General features: G+C 47.3%; 1 protein-coding gene across 2 annotated transcripts; it reads right to left on the bottom strand.

Annotated features, from left to right (window-relative positions):
• Positions 1-356: 356 nt before the first annotated feature.
• PLEKHF1 (pleckstrin homology and FYVE domain containing 1) lies at positions 357-15,882 on the bottom strand. 2 transcript variants are annotated; one of them, XM_035120455.3, is made up of 2 exons: positions 15,383-15,882; positions 357-5,438 (listed from the first exon to the last, which is right to left on the bottom strand). In XM_035120455.3, the coding sequence occupies exon 2, from the start codon at positions 5,423-5,425 to the stop codon at positions 4,616-4,618; it is 810 nt and encodes a 269-aa protein (XP_034976346.1). In that variant the 5' UTR covers positions 5,426-5,438; positions 15,383-15,882; the 3' UTR covers positions 357-4,615. The 2 variants fall into 2 exon arrangements, with proteins under 2 accessions (XP_034976346.1, XP_088527976.1); XM_088671850.1 differs by lacking the exon at positions 15,383-15,882 and adding an exon at positions 7,400-7,526.
• Positions 15,883-18,754: the final 2,872 nt, after the last annotated feature.

The following is an 18,754-nucleotide window of genomic DNA, read 5'->3' on the forward strand; positions in this document are numbered from 1 at the left end:
AGAGAGTTGTCGCCTCACAGACCTCCAATTCCCAGAGTGGTTTAACCATTAGTCCCTCTTCATGGAGAGTTCTGGGAGGGGAACAGGGGTCTCCCAACAACTACCCCAACACCCTGAGCAAACCACAGCTCCCAGAACTCTTTGAGAGAAGAGTGTGGCATCATAGCACATTATATGTATGGTGCGAATGTGGCCTTTGTGTCTCCTCTGTGGAGAACATGGCCGGTTTGTGTGAGAGTTCTTGGGAACATGGCCTAGAATGGGGCCTAGATTCAAACAACCAGCTTCCAGCTGTCTATATCCTTCACTTAGCTTAAGTACAATGCCTTGCAAAGCATCATGGGAACAACACTCCATAAACACACCATTGTTACTGCTATTTATTTGATCCAGATGAGGGAGGAAAACAAGACAAAGAACGTTTTTTCTTCTTCTTTTTAAATGCTCCTTAAAACCAGAAACATCTGTTTCGGTTATGGCTTTTGCTGGCCAATTTCTATGCTGCTTTCCATGGGCGAGGGCAGGCAAGGTACTATTTCAGCTGACACAGGACTTGGGGGAATGTAGTCAGTCGGAAAAGAATGAACTCCATGGAGGCAGGGGAAAGCAGGCCAAGCTCCTTCTCATTAATCTTCACTTTTCCAGCTCTTTCTTTGCAACTTGGAAACATCCACCTAGCACCCGGAGAGCCCATTCAGTTCACAGCAGGCTGGATGGCATTTGAAATCACATGGTCAGCTACTCATTCTGGACGGTTTTTCTTTTTAAGTGACAAAGTAGCCATGACTGTGGCTTCCTGCCATTAGTCCTTGAAGATTACACGCTCCATTAAACAGTGTGCATATCCTAATGCAAGCAGATTATAAAGGCAAAAAGCCTCCACCACACTCCAGTAATGGATTTAGGCACATATGGAAAATAGGGTGTTAGTTCCAAATAGCTTTCAGTAGGTGGCCTTCGGTTCAGTTCAGACCAAAAACCATTGCAGGCACAGCACGGGCTTTGCTACCGAACTGGAAAGCCATCTATGCGAAGGCAGATGTTACAAGAGACCCCACGGCATGGGCAGGTGAGCAACAGAGCAGGGTGGGGAACCTCCGGCTCGCGAACCTATTTCAGCCCACCAGACCTCTCCAGTTGGCCAACAAGGCAGTTTCAGCCAAGCCCATGCCCTCCTCAGTCAAAAGGGGATTTTCAGGCACCGGCTATCAGTTGATTGGTTGAGCCCCATGCAAAGCTCTGGGAAAGATGGCGCCTTGAAAGGGTCACCTGAAGACCCAACGATCAGCTGGTTGTCAGATCTTGAGAAGCCCCCTTGAAGGCGCTGCACAGCCTAGCCCTTCGGAAGGGGCTGGTGAAAAGGGCCACCTGACGTCATCGTGATCACAAGGGATCCTCTACATCAGGCACCCCCAAACTGCGGCCCTCCAGATGTTTTGGCCTACAACTCCCATGATCCCTAGCTAACAGGACCAGTGGTCAGGGATAATGGGAATTGTAGTCCAAAACATCTGGAGGGCCGAAGTCTGGGGATGCCTGCTCTACATCCACCTTTCAGACCTGGTGTGCAAGGGTAGGGGAGAGAACAGTCTGGTCCACTGGCCAGATCTGGTTCTCAAGCCCTGATACAGAGCATCTGCTTTACACACACAGAAGGTCCTTGGTTCAATTCCCAGCATCTTCAGGTTAGGCTGAGCATGTCCTCTGCCTTCCAGATGTAGCTGTACTGCAACTCCCATCAGTCCAAGTCATCGTAGACAATAACTAGAAATTATTTGTAGTCCAGCAACATCTGGAGATTTCTCCTGGAGTGGACAAAACTGATCTCATCTGAGCAAGTATGACTAGGCTGCCACATTTGCCCTCTGCGGCAATTTTTAATTCATTGCATTTTCATCCCATCTTTTTCTGCAAGGAGCTCAAGTTGGCATACATGGTTCCTCATTTAATCCCCACAACAACCCTGTGAGGTAGGTCACCAAGTGAGCTTCATGGCCAAGTGAGGATTTGAACCCCGGCATCTCCCAGGTTTTAGTCCGTCACTCTAACCACTGCACCATACAGCATGCCATGACAGTCAAACGGGGCCCTAGCATTTTTGTGTTATTTTCCACCAGCATGCACTAATCTTCAAGAAGAGACCTGAAAATTGCATCAAGGCAGTGTAGTATTAAATTAGAACTCTGTGCATCCATTAAAGGGAGAGAGAAAAGCCTGGTTAATTAACTTAAAAAGCTTGTTGGCCAACAGCTCTGAAGTAAACACATTGACCAATGAAAACAAAAACCCACAGATTAGGAAACGGTAAGTATAAAAATGCCAGTCAACATATTTGCTCCAAAAAACCCTGAAGAGTATAAAAGACAAGGTAACTGAACAGGCTAACAACACTGTGGTTGTCATTAAGGTCCAATATAACATTTGTTGTGGCAACCAAGTTGCTGCTGTCTAACGGTCGCAGACAGAAAAGAGTTAACCTAAATTCTACGGGAGTAAGGAATGAGTTATTTTCTTTTAGATTAATGTTAACAAGGCTTTTCTGCTGTCAATGACTGGTGTTGCAGCAGGTGGGGGCAACTGTTAAGTGCAGAGTCTTAAAAAAACTTTGCAGGCGGAAACAACCGGGTCCTTCCCCCACCTCCAGGAAAAGCCACACCACCACCTTTTGTCTGCAAACTATTTTTAGCGTTTCACATATATAGTGTTTTCAGTTATTTGTATGATTTTCTGCATGTGGAGAACATGACAGTTGGTTGCAAAAGGCCTCTGCATCCCACAAACAAAGCACTTCCTCTTGTTGTTTTGAATAATAAAAACAACAGTAATAAAAAAATTTGGGGCCAGGAAGCAAAGCCAAACTTAGTATACAGTGGTGCCTCAACTTACGAATTTAATCCGTTCCAAAGGCACCTTCGTAGGTTGAAAAATTTGTAAGCCGAAAAGCGCCATTGGAAACACGATTTCCCATAGGAATGCATTGGAAACGGAAAAATTCGTAAGTTGAAGCAACCCCATCTAAAAATTTGTAAGTTGAAAAAACCCTATCTAAAACCGGCGCAGTTTCCGTTCGGATGTCGAGACATTCGTAAGCGTGCGGCCATTTGCCCCACTCGTAAGTTGAAAAATTCGGTTTTCGAGTCATTCGTAAGTCGAGGAACCACTGTATATATACAAGCCAGCACTCGTGATACAATACCACTGTTAAGAAGCCATCTGCTTACATGAGAAAGCTGCTCCGAAAACCTTCATTTCCAAATGCTCAAGAAGGTTCTACCCTCCTTCTGCATCAAGCAGATCCAAAAAACTGCATCCTTCTGTGAATACCTCCCCAAAATGACTAGATTTTTTATATACAATCATATTATAAGCCCTTGATTAATTTCTGCATGGTGCTGTCAGCTTAAAAACTGTGAAGGGGATCTTCCTCTGGATTTCATAACTTATGATTTATGGATCCAAAATTTGACTCCTGGGTGTAAGAAAGACAGAGACTTCAAGTTGGGGTGGGTGCTGTTCTGATGTACAAGCCTGCAAGATGCCCAAGCTGAAAGTCAACACTTCAGGAGCCCATAGCTGCCAAGTTTTCCCTTTTCTCGCGAGGAAGCCTATTCAGCATAAGGGAATTTCCCTTAAAAAAAGGGAGAACTTGGCAGCTATGCAGGAGCCCCAGAAAATCTATCAAAGGGACCAAAACTTTCAGCAATGCTCAACACCTGATGTGTTTGGGGTCTAATTCAGCTCTGCCTCAAATGCCAATAAAAACAACTCACTGTTAGACCCCATCTGCACTATACATTTAAAGCAGTATCATACCACTTTAAAGGTCATGGCTTTCCACAAAGAATCCTAGGAACAGTGATTTGTTAAGGGTGCAGAGAGGAGACCTCTAGAATTCCCAGGGTTCCCTGGGAAGAGGAACGGATTGTTCTGGAAACTGTAGCTCTGTGGGTGGAATAAGGGGTCTCCTCACAACTCTCGGCACACATAACAAATGACAGCTCCCAGGATTCATGAAGGGAAGCATAAGAAGCTTCCTGAATCAGATCACTGGCCCACCTAGTTCAGAATGGTCTCCACTGACTGGCAGTGGCTTCCCAGAGTGTCAGACAGGAGTCTCTCCTAGCCCTAGATGGAGATGCTACTGGGGATTAAACCTGGGGACCTTCAGCACGCAAGGCAGATGCTCTACCGCTGAGCTACAGCCCTCCCCCATAGCCATGACTACTTGAAGCGGAATGATACTGCTTCAAATATATAGTGCAGGCCAGGCCTTAGAGCAGGCATCCCCAAACTTCGGCCCTACGGATGTTTTGGACTACAATTCCCATCATCCCTGACCACTGGTCCTGTTAGCTAGGGATCATGGGAATTGTAGGCCAAAACATCTGGAGGGCCGCAGTTTGGGGATGCCTGCCTTAGAGGAAACAAGCAGGCTCTTGCATATTTTAGTTTGATTCAGTTATCTTCTTCCTTAACCACAGAGGAGGAAAACCCATGGCACCAAAAGACATGATGAAAGCCACTCCTCTGAAAAGTGCACTTTGGAAAGTGTGTGTTCCCTGTACTCCTTGGAAATAAGCATGCGGCCCCTGAAATTAACAAGACCATGCAGGGGTCAGCTATGGAAAGATGACCAAGCTGTGTGGGATGTGTAAAACTCTGCCTCCGCTGACCACTGTTCCACTCTGTCCTCGTCGGACCTGTCGCTGTCATCTCCACTGGAAGGCTCATAGCCAGCCAGAGGAGAATGGACTATCTTCGGCTGGTCCTCGCTCTCCTTTTGCGCTGCCACCAGCTGTTTGTAGCAAAGGTTGCACACCCTTAAAGGCTTCGGGGACAGCCGGGGCATCAGGAACCTTTGCCGAGAGCAGTCTCCGCATACCACAAAGCCACACTTCCGACAGTGGTGCCTGCGCGTGAGAGCGGAGAACTTGGTTTGCGTGCAGCGCATGCAGATGTCGGTGGCCTTGTCCGGGATCCAGGGGGCGGCGTGTTCCGTGGGGGGCTGCTGGCCCATCTTGGACAGCAAGTGGCGGATGCATTCCTCCAGGTGGCTGATCCATTCTTTCCTCTCGGTCAGGGAGGCGGCGGAAACGACGAAGGACTTCTTGGCCGTCTTGATCATCCAGCGGTTCTTCATCTGCAGGGTATCCGGCAAAGTCTCCAGGGTGACTTCGTCAAGCGGTATGATGTGCTGGGAGCTGTACTTCCTCCTGTTGATCACAATGCTTCCATACACAAGGATGTCGTTGAACAGGAAGAAGATCCGCGGTTTGGCTTTCTTCCGGCATTCTTTGGTCAAAATCCCTTCGCCCAAGAGGACCCTTCCAGGTATGGCCAACGGCTGGCCGGATGCTCCAAAGCAGCTCTCCACAGTCGCAATGCGTTGGCTGTTGATCTCAGTGTTGGCCAGATGGTCTACCATCTTGAAAGGTCACCTGGAAGCAAGGAAGGAAAACAGAAGCTGTGACTGCTGAATCTGAGACCAAAGGGATCAAAGGAGTGGGAGTAGCTCCCCTAAGAGGAAAGGTTTTTTGTTTAGAGCAGAGTTCCCCCAATTTGGGTCTCCAGCTGGACTACAGTTCCCACCATCCCTGACCACTGGTCCTGCTAGCTAGGGATGATGGGAGTTGTAGTTCAACAACAGCTGGAGACCCAAGTTTGGAGAAAAGGCAAGCAAGAGGAGACACTTCAACTCCCATCATCCCCAGCCCAAATGGCCAATGGTCAGATATGATGGGAGCTGTCCAGCCTGAACAGCCACAGGTCCCCCACCCCTGCTACAGGGAGAGAGAGAAAGTCAACTCCCCCCTGAAATGCTCCCCAGTGCTCATGAGCCAATGCATGTGCTATAGGAGAAGGCGACCCCGTCAATCTCAATCTAATTTCACCTGCGGAAATAATTGCTTCCCAAGAACCATATGACCTATACCCACCTGCCAATTTATTCCAAAGAAAGTTTATTGCATACCTCTTATGCAACAGCAGCAGACAAGCCTAGCACATAAACCAGGCATCCCCAAACTGCGGCCCTCCAGATGTTTTGGCCTACAACTCCCATGATCCCTAGCTAACAGGACCAGTGGTCAGGAATGATGGGAATTGTAGTCCAAAACATCTGGAGGGCCGAAGTTTGGGGGTGCCCGACATGAACTGTGGAACTCCCTCCCACAGGAGGAGGCGATGGCTGCCATCTTGGATGGCTTTAAAAGAGGATTTGACAAACTTATGGAGGAGGAGAGGGCTATCGATGGCTACTAGCCAGGATGACTATGCTCCGCCTCCACAGCTGGAAGCAGCAGCACTGCTTCTGAATACCAGTTTCCAGAAAACAGCCAGAGGGGATTGTGCTCTTGCGCTTGAATCCTCCCTGCGGATTTCCCCACAGGCATCTGGTTGGCCACTGTGAGAACAGGATGCTGGACGAGATGATCCATCAGGCTACACTTGATCTTAGTCAAAAGGCCGAGAAGCGATGAATGTTAGATGAAGGAATAAATAAGCAAGATGAAAAAATATTTCTCTATGCAACCGCAGCTGCAAGAATACTGACCGCCACATATTGGAAAAGACAAGAAATACCAAAAATTAGTGAGTGGCAGGGGAAATTATTTAGCTATTTAGATCTAGCGAAATTAACTGATTCAATCAGAGGTTGTAGCAAACAGAATTTTGATCAAAGTTGGGGAAAAATTGGGGGATTACATGAAGAAACAGTGCCCTACACTAAAATCCTGGATTTATTTCTAACGTCCTGTACTCTTTGCAAAGATTACAACTGCAAGAGAAAGCATTAGGGAAGTATATCATGGTAAGGGAAGCAGTAACTAGTTAAAAACTTAGCTAATTCGATGATAAGTGGAAGTTTTATGGAAGGAGAGGATAATTTTGTTTGTTTGTTTCATTTGTTATGTTTATTTATTGTATTATTTGTTTTATATAATTCAGATTGAGTAAAGGGAATAGACAGAAAAGTCTAGTGGATTTCTGTATTAGATTTTATTTATATTTTCATTTGTAAGTTTGGTTATATGATAATTTCTATGATTTGCAAGATTTGTTTGTTTTGATTTGAATTTCAATAAAGTTTATTTTATTTTATTTTTAAAGAGATGATCCATCCATTTGTTCTTAAGCCTACAAAAGTTACTAGCCCACACACGACTACAGCCATGTTTTATTTCCCCAACAGCCTGCAAGAAGGAATCCTTGATGCCATGGGGCATCAGATGCAGATCCCTCCGGGTCCCTTCCCACTCTAGAGCCAGTGTGGTGTAGTGGTTAAGAGCGGTGGGCTCATAATCTGGTGAACCGGGTTCGATTCCCCGCTCCTGCACATGCAGCTGCTGGGTGACCTTGGGCTAGTCACAATTCTTTGAAGTCTCTCAGCCCCACTCACCTCACAGAGTGTTTGTTGCGGGGGAGGAAGGGAAAGGAGAATGTTAGCTGCTTTGAGACTCCTTTGGGTAGTGATAAAGCGGGATATCAAATCCAAACTCCTCCTCCTCTACAATTCTATGATTAAGAACCGCTTTTATTTCACACAAAAAATGCCTTTTCGCCTGGAGGCAATTTTGTGCTCACTGTAGGTGATTAGAAAAAGCAGATATTTATAAGTGTGCATAAGAGCCGTTCAGCTTAAGGACCTTGGAAGCTTCCTCAGCATTTTTTTTTAAAGAAAAGAAACAAATGCACTGCTGTGTTGCTTTGAGGATCAGTTCATAATAGTGAAGGACCGACTGCCCCACCATCAGCCAGCGTGATCGTTTTATATTTAAAAGACAAAACTAAATGCCACCACGGAGTCGTTTTGCTTCTGCTATTATGAACATAATGACTTTTGCACACTACAGAACAGGAGGGGAGGGAGAAGAATGAAAAGGAAAGAAAGCTAAAAACTACAGTACCTCTGATCTCGGTGCCCATTTGAAGTGGGAACACACAGCTGAGAACGGCAAACTCCAATTATATATATAAAAAGGACTGTTGGAGCCAACCTTTCATAGCTATTAGCGAGAGGTTGTTTTCATGAGAGCTCTTGGCAGGAGGCCTCTAGTAACCTTTCATCACAGAATCCGAGGGGCTGATTAGTTTCACAGGACTCTTCTGTGGACTTGTGTCTTGCAATGCAAAAACGTCCCCGAGCTTTGCAACAGGGCGGCATTAATTGTACCCCCTGGTGCAGACCAAGGATGAAAAGCAAAAGGGCCCTTAGCACGAAAGCTCTAAGCCACTTGGAACTCCACACCAGGGTGGCAATGAGGTGCCACATCCACCTCCCTCTTTCTCTGTTCCATCAAAACCAGCCTTTTCCCCACAAACGTAAAGAGCAGCCCTGTTGGGTGAGGCCAAGGAGCCACCTAATCCAATGGCCCCAGTCAGCCAAGCTAGTGTTTGGAAAGCTTATACAAGCAACAGCTCTCCTCTCGTGTTTTGTGGAGTAGAGGCTAGAGTGCTGGGCTAGAACCTGGGAGACTAGTAAGGTGGTAGACTCTCTTCTTCAGGAGAGGCTTTTAAGCGAAAGCTGCCATGGATGCCTTCGTTGCGATTCCTGCATTGCAGGAGGTGGGACTGCTAAACAATCCTTGGGGTTCCTTCCAGCTCTACATTTCTACGGCTCTATGAGACCAGGCTTCAAACTCTCAACCCCATTCAGGCATGAAGCCCCATTGGGTGACAGTGGGCCAATCAGTCTCTCTCTCTCTCTCTCTCTCTCTCTCTCAGCCTACCCTACCTCGCAGAGGATGAAATGGAAAGAACTGTGTATGCTACCCTGAACTTCTTGGAGTATAAATGTATGAGGAGTAATGCACCCACTTGATGATGATGATAATCTATTATTTCTACCCCGCCCATCTGGCTGGGTTTCCCCAGCCACTCTGGGCGGCTTCCAACGGAAGATTTAAAATACATTAAAACATCAGTCATTAAAAACTTCCCTAAACAGGGCTGCCTTCAGATGCATCCTATATAATAAAGTGCAAGTGTCCCTGCGTCCAAGTTTTTCCGTGTGTCCCTGGGCTACTGTGCATGGGCCCTAGGGACACAGGGATTGGACCAGAGACTTAGAACGCACACACGCGCGCCCTCCCCCCACCCCTCTGTCTCCTCCAACTGCCGTTCCCAGCCAGACAGCGCGTCGGGAAGCAAGTGTGGAGGCCGGCGGAGGTGAATGGGGGGGGGAGGAAGGGCGCCTTTGAGGAGCCCGGTCCAGCTCCCGCAGCCACGTCCCCAGAGCCTGATGCCACCATCTTTGTCCGCCGCCGCCTCCTCCTCACAACGCTCCCTGGCCCGTGAGAGGAGCGGCGGGGCCGCAGACTTCCCTCCCTCTCTGCGCTCGCATGGGACGGAGCTTCGGAAACCTTCTCAGGAGCCCCGTCTCATGCAGGAGGTGCGCGGCGAGGCGGCGGGGGGGGGAGGAGAAGCGCTCCTCACCCCCGCCGCCTCGGCACACAGCGCTGGCATGGGACGGGGCTTCGGAGACCTTCTCCGAAGCCCCGTCTCATGCTGGAGGTGCGCGGCGAGGCGGCGGGGGGGGGGAGAGAAGTGCTCCTCCCCCCGCCGCCTCGCCATGCAGCGCCGGCATGGGACGGGGCTTCGGAGACCTTCTCCGAAGCCCCGTCTCATGCGGGAGGTGCGCGGCGAGGTGGCGGGGGGGAGGAGAAGCGCTCCTCCCCACCCCGCCGCCTCGGCACGCAGCGCCGGCATGGGACGGAGTTTCGGAGAAGGTCTCCGAAGCCCCATCTCATGCGGGAGGTGCGCGGCGAGGCGGAGGGGGGAGAAGCGCTCCTCCCCCCCCCGCCGCCTCGGCATGCAGCGCCGGCATGGGACGGAGTTTCGGAGAAGGTCTCCGAAGCCCCGTCTCATGCGGGAGGTGCGCGGCGAGGCGGCGGCGGCGGCGGGGGGGTTGGGAGAAGTGCTTCTCTCCCCCCCCACCGCCTCGCCGCGCACCTCCCGCATGAGACGGGGCTTCGGAGACCTCCGAAGCTCCGTCCCATGCCGGCGATGCACGAGAGCAGCGTTCTAGCGCCCGTTTTTAAACGGGCTGAATTCCACTAGTTTTAAATAAAAGGACACATTCTACTCATGTAAAAACATGGTTATTTCCGGACCATCCGCGGGCAGGATATAGAAGGCGATTGGGCCGCATCCGGCCCCCGGGCCTTAGTTTGGGGACCCCTGGTTTAGGGCTTTAAAAGTCAGCACCAACACTTTGAATTGTGCTTGGAAATGCTCTTAGTAGGAATAAATCCTACTTGCGAGTTACAGTCAAATAAGGTATGTATTCTGGTAAGACTAGCAGTCTTGAACACAACAAATAAATACAAACAAGAAATTAGCTTCAAATTCACTAGAGTATATGTAGCTTGAAACAAGTGTTGCAACTTAGAATACACGGTAGTAAAAACACAAAAGATATCAACTAACAATATCCGTAAATATCAGTCCTATTCTAAAAGTGTCCAAAGGGTTGTTTTATATAGAGCCGGAGTGCCAAGTCGATTCAGTAAAAGAACCCAAGACAGGGCCCTGTTTCGAAGAGATTATGAAGGAAAGTTAATCCCTTTGACTTCCCCCACTAAAAGCCCCTGGGTTTAGTTATCTGTAATTCTCCCGGCTTAATCCACAACAGAGGGGATCTTTTCAGTGGTGGCCCCCTATATCTGTGGAACACTCTCCACAGGAAAAAACCTCACCGTCATTATCAGTGTTTAGGCACTAGGCACTTTTTATTGACTTTTGGCCTTTGCTAAGCTGGCCCCTGCAGCAGGGCTCATATTTAGGTGGGTATGGGAAGGGCTTTCTTTAATATTATATCAGATGAACATTTTTGGTGTCTTCTATAATGCATTGTTTTTTGTTTTTTGTTTTTTTTAAAAAAATCCTGCTGTTAAGTCACTTGAAGGCTTTTATTTTTGTAAAAAGGGGCAAATACATATAGATGACAATAATAATAACATCTATAGCTCCTAGGGTTCTTCAGAAGCCATAATAGCCAAATAGTTTCACGGGTGACACAGGTGTAATATAACATGAAAATGAAACCACTGCAGAGCTCTTCAGAAGTGATTTGATCTCAAAGCCTGCAGCGACAGAAGTGATCCTGCTTAAGGAATCCACTGGGAGGCACCCAATAAATTCATGACTGTCCTACATTGTGCAATTTCTAGGGGAAAGAACTGGGTGAAAGGTAGAACTGAAGTGATTCATCCAGGAAAGGCAGCAGGGTAAGTTCACGGATAACAGCAAAATGTGGAGAGGTTGTTGGTCTCCACAAAACAACCCCATTGCCAGTTTCAAAGAAAGAAAGGAAAAAACCTGGAACAAATTCAACAAGGCTGGGAAATTATGCAGATGCAGAAAAGAACAAGATCGGAATGAGAAGAATCTGAACTCTGAAGCAAAAGAATATTGTGACTCAGCAAATTTTCAGAGCAGGCAGCTGACCAGTTCAGAGAGCAAGTTTAGCTCCTTAGCACTGGTTTTTAGCAATCATTTGCAGGCATTAGATTAGGTGATAGGCACAGTCTTTTGCCAAGGCTGCAGCTGTGATTTAAAGCTCCAAGAACCTTAGTTAACACACGCACACACACACGGAAAAACTGGGGATGGTATCCACGGCTAGCCCTACTCAGAGTAGGACCATTGAAGTGAATGGACATGGCTAATTTCAGTGGGTCTACTTAGTTGGTAATATGGCTTAGTCATGGGTCTTAACTGCTGCAGAGCACATCTTGAACCCCCTGCTGCCAAAGTTAAGCACTTTAATAGTACAACTCCATTGCATGCTGACTTAAAGGTAACCCTTCTGAACACAATGGGGCATATCCCAAAGTAAGTGTGCAGCCTTGTTACATGGATTTCAAATTTTTTGGGGGGGGGGTTCAAACAACTTTGCTTCCCTGGGCCGCTATCCTGTCACATGGAACAAAAACTTTTGAAATGCTTGAAGAGTAAAGCATACCTTCCTGTTGCAAGAACTGAACACAAAATATTTGGTCGTTTTAGCAAAATTGGGAGCATTGTTCCCACTGAGAGCTGTTACTCTTAGGACATGAGAAGGTGCACAGTCTCCTAGTGTTCATCCCAGTAATGTTAGGGAAGGGCCACAGCTCAGTGGCAGAGCATATGCTTTGAATGCAGAAGGTCCCAGGTTCAATCCCTGGCAACTCCAGGCAGTGCAAGTTCCCTGCCTGAAACTGCTGCCTATCAGTGCAGACAGTACTGAGCTAGATCAGGCACCCCCAAACTTCGGCCCTCCAGATGTTTTGGACTACAATTCCCATCTTCCCCGACCACTGGTCCTGTTAGCTAGGGATCATGGGAGTTGTAGGCCAAAACATCTGGAGGGCCGCAGTTTGGGGATGCCTGATCTAGATGGTTCAATGGTCTGATTCAGTATAAGGCAGCTTCCTATATTTTAGGATACGCCATTCCAACTGAGCATGCTCAATGGCCATGAAACGCTGCCTTGACTGTTGGAGGAGAGGAAGACAGGGAATGGAGATGGTTTGTACGCTGAACAGAGCGTACTCCGTGCTGCAACATTTTATTGCAGGTCTCACTTGTATACTTCCAAAGAAAGAGAGGCCTGGCATTGGTTTATAGGGATCTGGTGACTCAAGAAGAGAAGCCCTGACACAAACATTTCTTGTGCGGCAGTTGAGACAATGACTAATAGCACCTGATGTTGGCCACTTTTGGGGAGAGTAAACTATTGCCTGGGATGCCATTAGTTTCAGAAGAAACTAATTGGGAGTTGCACAGGATTGAAACAGAGTCATGCTTGGGAGGGTGAGGCTGACAAGGTGGTTGCAAAGCCCCCACAGTTACTCTACTGGTGCCTATCTGCTTACAGCAAATGGGAGCAGGCTGTCTCCAGACCTCCTGCCTCACGACTGCACAGATGTTAGAGGCTGGGAGTGTGGCACAAAACCTTCTCTGTCTGTGGCCCAAACCCTCTGGAGCCACTTTCCTAGTGAGATCCTTCTGTGTCCAATGCTGCAGTTGTTCCGAAAACCCTGATTGGTGGCTAATTGTTTTTTTGTTTTAAAAAAAGAGCACTGACTCACTCCCACATGAGCAGAGACAGAGACCAGAGCATCAACTGGCTGTATGGCTGTGCTTATCTTTACTTTGATCTCTGCAGACTAAGCTTTCCATTTCCTGGCCAATTTGGCCAGCGTTCAGTACCATTCTTCCTCCAGCACTATGCCAAGGAAAGCAAAACACACCTGACAAAGTGGGCTCTCAAGTCCACGAGAAACACAATAAACCTTCATTTTCATGAAGGAGCCTTCAGCAGCAACAGAAGGCTCTGGTTATTATGCTCCCTCCATCCTCCTCTGTTCCCCCCTCAACTCTGCTAGGGTTGGTTTAGCCTGGAGAAAAGAAGATGGGGAAGAGGAAAAAGGGTCCATAAGAACATCAGAAGAGCCTTCTGGTTCATGCCAATGGCCCATCTAGTCCAGCGTCCTGTTCTCCCAGTGGCCAACCAGACGCCTGTGGGAAACTAGCAAGCAGGATTTGAGCACATTAACTCTCTCCCCTCCTGTGGCTTCCATGCCATGCATAATTTTCCATGCCATGCATAATTTTATAATTTTATAAAATTCTATCATGCTGCCTCTTGGATGCCTTTGCTCTTAAGCTGAAAAGTCCCAAACGCTGCCTTCATAGGAAACTTCCTCCATCCACTTGATCATTTTGGCTGCCCTTTTCTGAACTTTTTCCAACTTTGCCCAATCCTCTTTTAAAGCCATTGTGGTTCCTATCATTTGCCTGCCTCCAATTTCATTTGTGGGGTAGGGGTGTGTGACGGTGAAGTCCCCCGTGCTTTAGTAGGCTGGGGAAAAGGGTGATATGCAGGCATGTCCAACAGGTAGATTGTGATCTACCAGTAGATCACTGGAGGTCTGTGGTAGATCAGTGGCTCCCCCCAAAGAAGCTAAAAAACTTTGGCTCCCCTAAAAAAGCTCAACATCTTTGCCCTGCACCCCTAAAATGACCTGAACCACCCAAAACAGGGCTTTCCTTCCTAAAAAAAAGTTCAATGTTGCTTTCCTCTTCCCTAAAGAAGCTCAACAACTTTTACATGAACCCCCCAACATGGGCCTTCCTCCTTCCTAAGAAAAGCTCAACAACTTTGACCTGAACCACCCAAAAAGGAGGTAGATCACTCCCAGTTGTCTGTGAGTAGATCGCAGTCTCTTGGAAGTTGGCCACCACTGCAATATAGGAAGGAGGGGGGACAGGGTCAGCAGCCAGCTTGAAATGCATGGTTATAGGTAGAGGTGCCACCTCCGGGTCAAGACCCAGGAACGCTACAGAATGAGAAACTAGGTCAAGCAGGCCCTGTTTAGAAGTTCCTTATCAGTCCTCTCTATGACACCAACAGAGAGGGTTTTACTGTCATGCTACAGTGACAGCAAATAATGTAGAGTTGCGTCAAGATCCTCCACTGTTTCACTCACCTCGCCTCCTTTTCAGAGCCTCCTGCTGTTGACTCACATTTGACAGTCACCTGGTTGTTTCAACATTGACAGGAGCACTTCTTGGTTTCACTATTTCTTAACGCACCAGCTACATGCTTTGAAGGATTCCTGTATCACCACTAAATACACACCCAGACCTAAGAGCTGGGCTGTGGAAGCTTCCATATGTTGCTGCTGGGACTACCACTCCCATCAACCGTGACCTTTGGCCAGGCTGGATGGAGCTCATGGGAGGTGGAGTCCATCAACATCTGGAAAGTCACAGGTTCTCCACACACACACACACACACACACACACACACACACACACACACCACCCTGCCTTACAGAACCACATCCCCTTTCTATAATCTGGCAGCTGTCCCTGCCATCACACTTAAATAACGAAATAAATAATTTAAAAACAAAGTAAGCATCATCATCATCATCATTATTGATGATAATAATATTAATTTCACTTATAAATCACTTCCCATGAGGCATGCCGAAGAGATCTGCAGTAGCATTTAGGTCCATTTCAAGTACATTCTTGAATGAAGAAAAGCATCACTTTATGTATATTTCGGCTGCCAGCGGATACAGAGAGTTGGCGTGATGGAAGTCTGAAAGCCGCTCCCACGGGCGGAATTTGGAAATAGCATTTTAAAAAACCCTTTCAGATTACAACAGCGCACTGGCTCTTCGCTCTCAGGTCCGGCGCCGGCACCGCAACAGTTTTGCAAAGTATGTGAAACTTTAAAGGATCGGTGAATTCCAAGCCCCGTAGAAAGACGCTACAGTACTGTACACAGACCCTTCGCACAGACCCCACCCCCATGCAGCGTTTCTCTCTCGCCTACGGCCGTGCAAGGCGGAGAGCGCGGTCGAGCCAAAAGACATGAATGTACCTCCTCGTGACTTTTCTTGTTTCCTGTCCCAACCGGGTCGCCGGGTCCGTCGATCCCGCCAAGCGACGCCTGGGAATCCGCCTTCAAGGGATCCTGTCGCAGGAGAAAGTGCAATTCCAAAGATTTCCCTCCTTTTTAATCCAGAAGGGCCCCCGCAGAAGGCTCTAGGTTGAGGCTGCAACGCTACCCTTCCCTGGAAGCAAGTCCCATTGAATTTAATGGAACCTACTTCTGAGTAGGCGAGTACAGACTTGCGCCTGTAAAAACTCACCCTACTTTCTTCTTTCTTTCCCTTTTTGCATCCGCGGCTGCGTAAAAAAATGGATGAAACAACAACAATAACAGCAAAGTATCTCTGGAACGCTCAGAGTCCCCAACATTCCATTCTCCCCGCTTTCCGTAAGTGTCACGAGCCAATCAACAGGCCGCCTCCGAAGCAGGACCGTCCGGTTCTGGGACGCTCAGTCTCAGCATTCCACGCGTAGCCACGCCCCCGAAAATAACGGCGGCCAATCAGAGGGCGCAGCCAGAGCCTGGTGAGTTTGGCTGGGCGGGTGAAAAAGAGAGCGAGAGAGAAAAAGAGAAGAAAACAGGGGAAGGAAGAAAAAAGAAAAAAGAACAAGGGTGACTTAAAGCGGCGGTGCGGTGCATGGCGGTGCGGTGCATTCTGCTAGTAACGGAGAATCATAGAATTTTAGAGTTGAAAGGCACACCAAGGGTCATCTAGTCCAACCCCCTGCAATGCAGGAGTCACAACTAAAGCATCCATGGCTGATATGGCCACCCAAGCTCTGTTTAAAAACTTCCAGTGAAAGAGAGTCCTTCCAAGGGAATCCATTCCACTGTCAAACAGCTCTTAACTTCAGTAAATTCTTTCTAATGTTTGGTTGAAATCTCTTTTCTTGTAACTTGAAGCCATTGGTTTGGGTCCTACCCTCCAGAGCAGGAGAAAATAAGCTTGCTCCATCTTCCATGTGACAGCCCTTTAGATGTTTGAAGATGGCTATCATATCTCGCCTCAGTCATCTCTTCTTCTGGTTAAACATACCTGAACATACCCAGCTCCCTCAACTGTTCCTCATAAGGCTTGGTTTCCAGAACCTTGAACATTTTGTTCACCCTCGATTGTACACATTCCAGCTTGTCAATGCCCTTAAATTGCAGTGCCCAGAACTGTACACAGGACTCCAGGTATGGTCTGGCAAAGGCAGAATAGAATGATGCTATTACTACCCTTGATCTGGACACTATACTTCTGTTGATGTCCAGATCAAGGGAAATAATAGTACCAGTACCTTTGTCAGACCCTACTTGGAGAGTAACAGATGCTGACATATCCTCCCTGGGAAGGAATCTAGGAAGGGTGGAAATAGATAGGGAGTGGGAAGGGCACCTGGGAGCAGATGGTGTCTTAGAGCCAGTGCAGTGTTCGGGCCTGGGAAGAATTTGGCCCAAACCAACTTCCCGGTCAACAGCTGTGTATTTGGAGCAGAGATGGCTGGGAAGCCCATCCACCCCAACCAGCAATGCATAGCTGCCAAGTTATCCCTTTTTTAAAGGGATTTCCCCTTATGCTGAATAGGCTTCCTCGTGAGAAAAGGGAAAACTTGGCAGCTATGGGTCAGAGATCAGCATTATAGCATTTGGAGGGCTGTAGATTGTCGGAGGCAGTGAGAAATTTTACTTTCTTGGGCTCCTTGATCACTGCAGATGGTGACAGCAGTCACGAAATTAAAAGACGCCTGCTACTTGGGAGAAAAGCAATGACAAACCTAGACAGCAACTTAAAAAGCAGAGACATCACCTTGCCTACAAAGGTCTGTATAGTTAAAGCTATGGTTTCCCCAGTAGTGATGTATGGAAGTGATAGCTGGACCATAAAGAAGGCTGATCGCCGAAGAATTGATGCTTTTGAATTATGGTGCTGGAGGAGACTCTTGAGAGTCCCATAGACTGCAAGAAGATCAAACCTATCCATTCTGAAGGAAATCAGCCCTGAGCGCTCACTGGAAGGACAGATCGTGAAGCTGAGGCTCCGATACTTTGGCCACCTCATGAGAAGAGAAGAATCCTTGGAAAAGACCCTGATGTTGGAAAGATTGAGGGCACTAGGAGAAGGGGACGACAGAGGACAAGATGGTTGGACAGTGTTCTCGAAGCTACGAACATGAGTTTGACCAAACTGTGGAAGGCAGTGCAAGACAGGAGTGCCTGGCGTGCTATGGTCCATGGGGTCATGAAGAGCCGGACACGACTAAACGACTAAACAACAACAACAACAACAACAACAACAACAACAACAACAACAACAACAGATTGTCGGATGTAGTAAAACACACACATTTTGAGTGATCGGATTGCTGTGGGAGGGAGTATTTTGTGGTAACAAATCAGCTTCTCTCCAGGAACAAGAGAAGACCAATTCTGCAAAAAAATAAAAAAAAATAAAAATGTGCACACAGATGCTGGTGGGGAAGCAAGGGCATTTCCTTTGCATTCAGAAGGTCCCATGTACAATCGTCAGCATCTCCAGGTAGGGCTGGGATGTCCCCTACCTGAAAGCTAGAGAGCTTCTGCCAGTCCGTGTAGACAATACTGAGCTAGATGGACCCTAGAGTCTGACTCAGAATGAGGCAACTTTCTGTATTCCTATGACTGGCTAGTGCTTATGAAGGCACAAACCTACTCCCCCACCCCACCCAGCAGTCACCTGGGTATCTATATATAATCTATCTATCATCTATCATCTATCATCTATCATCTATCATTCATCTATCTATCTATCTATCTATCTATCTATCTATCTATCTATCTATCTATCATCTATCTCTCATCTATCTATCTATCTATCTATCTATCTATCTATCTATCTAATCTATCATTTCTCTCTCTCTCATCTCTCTCTCATCTATCTATCTAATATATTATCTAGCTTTCAATCATCTTTAAAAGGTAGGCAGTGGGCAAACTTTCAATTCAATAAATTATTATTATTATTATTATTATTATTATTATTATTATTATTATTATTAAAACCAATATCTCCCAAGCATGGGGAAGAAGTTGCAAGACCAGCTACTGAAGCACTGTTTGATTTCTGGCAAATAAGCCTATTAAATTTATTAGAAAGGTGGTCAAAACCAGATTTGCCCTTTGGGAGAAAAGACTCATACCAAGTCTTTTTATTAAAGGACGTTTGTCTCCACCCGCTCTTTTGGATCACAATAGTTCTTGTGTTACATGCTTCATGGCAACTGATGGGGGTTGCCTTTTAAATTGAAATGTTTCTAGGCTTTAGTGTTCTTTGGAACTAATAACATGGTAGCTCTCCCTGTGTTTTGAAGCAGTTATCCTGACTGCTGGCGTGTGTCT

This window comes from Zootoca vivipara, chromosome 6 (genome assembly GCF_965207765.1).
Source record: "Zootoca vivipara chromosome 6, rZooViv2.hap1.1, whole genome shotgun sequence".
NCBI classification, from domain to species: Eukaryota; Metazoa; Chordata; class Lepidosauria; order Squamata; family Lacertidae; genus Zootoca; species Zootoca vivipara.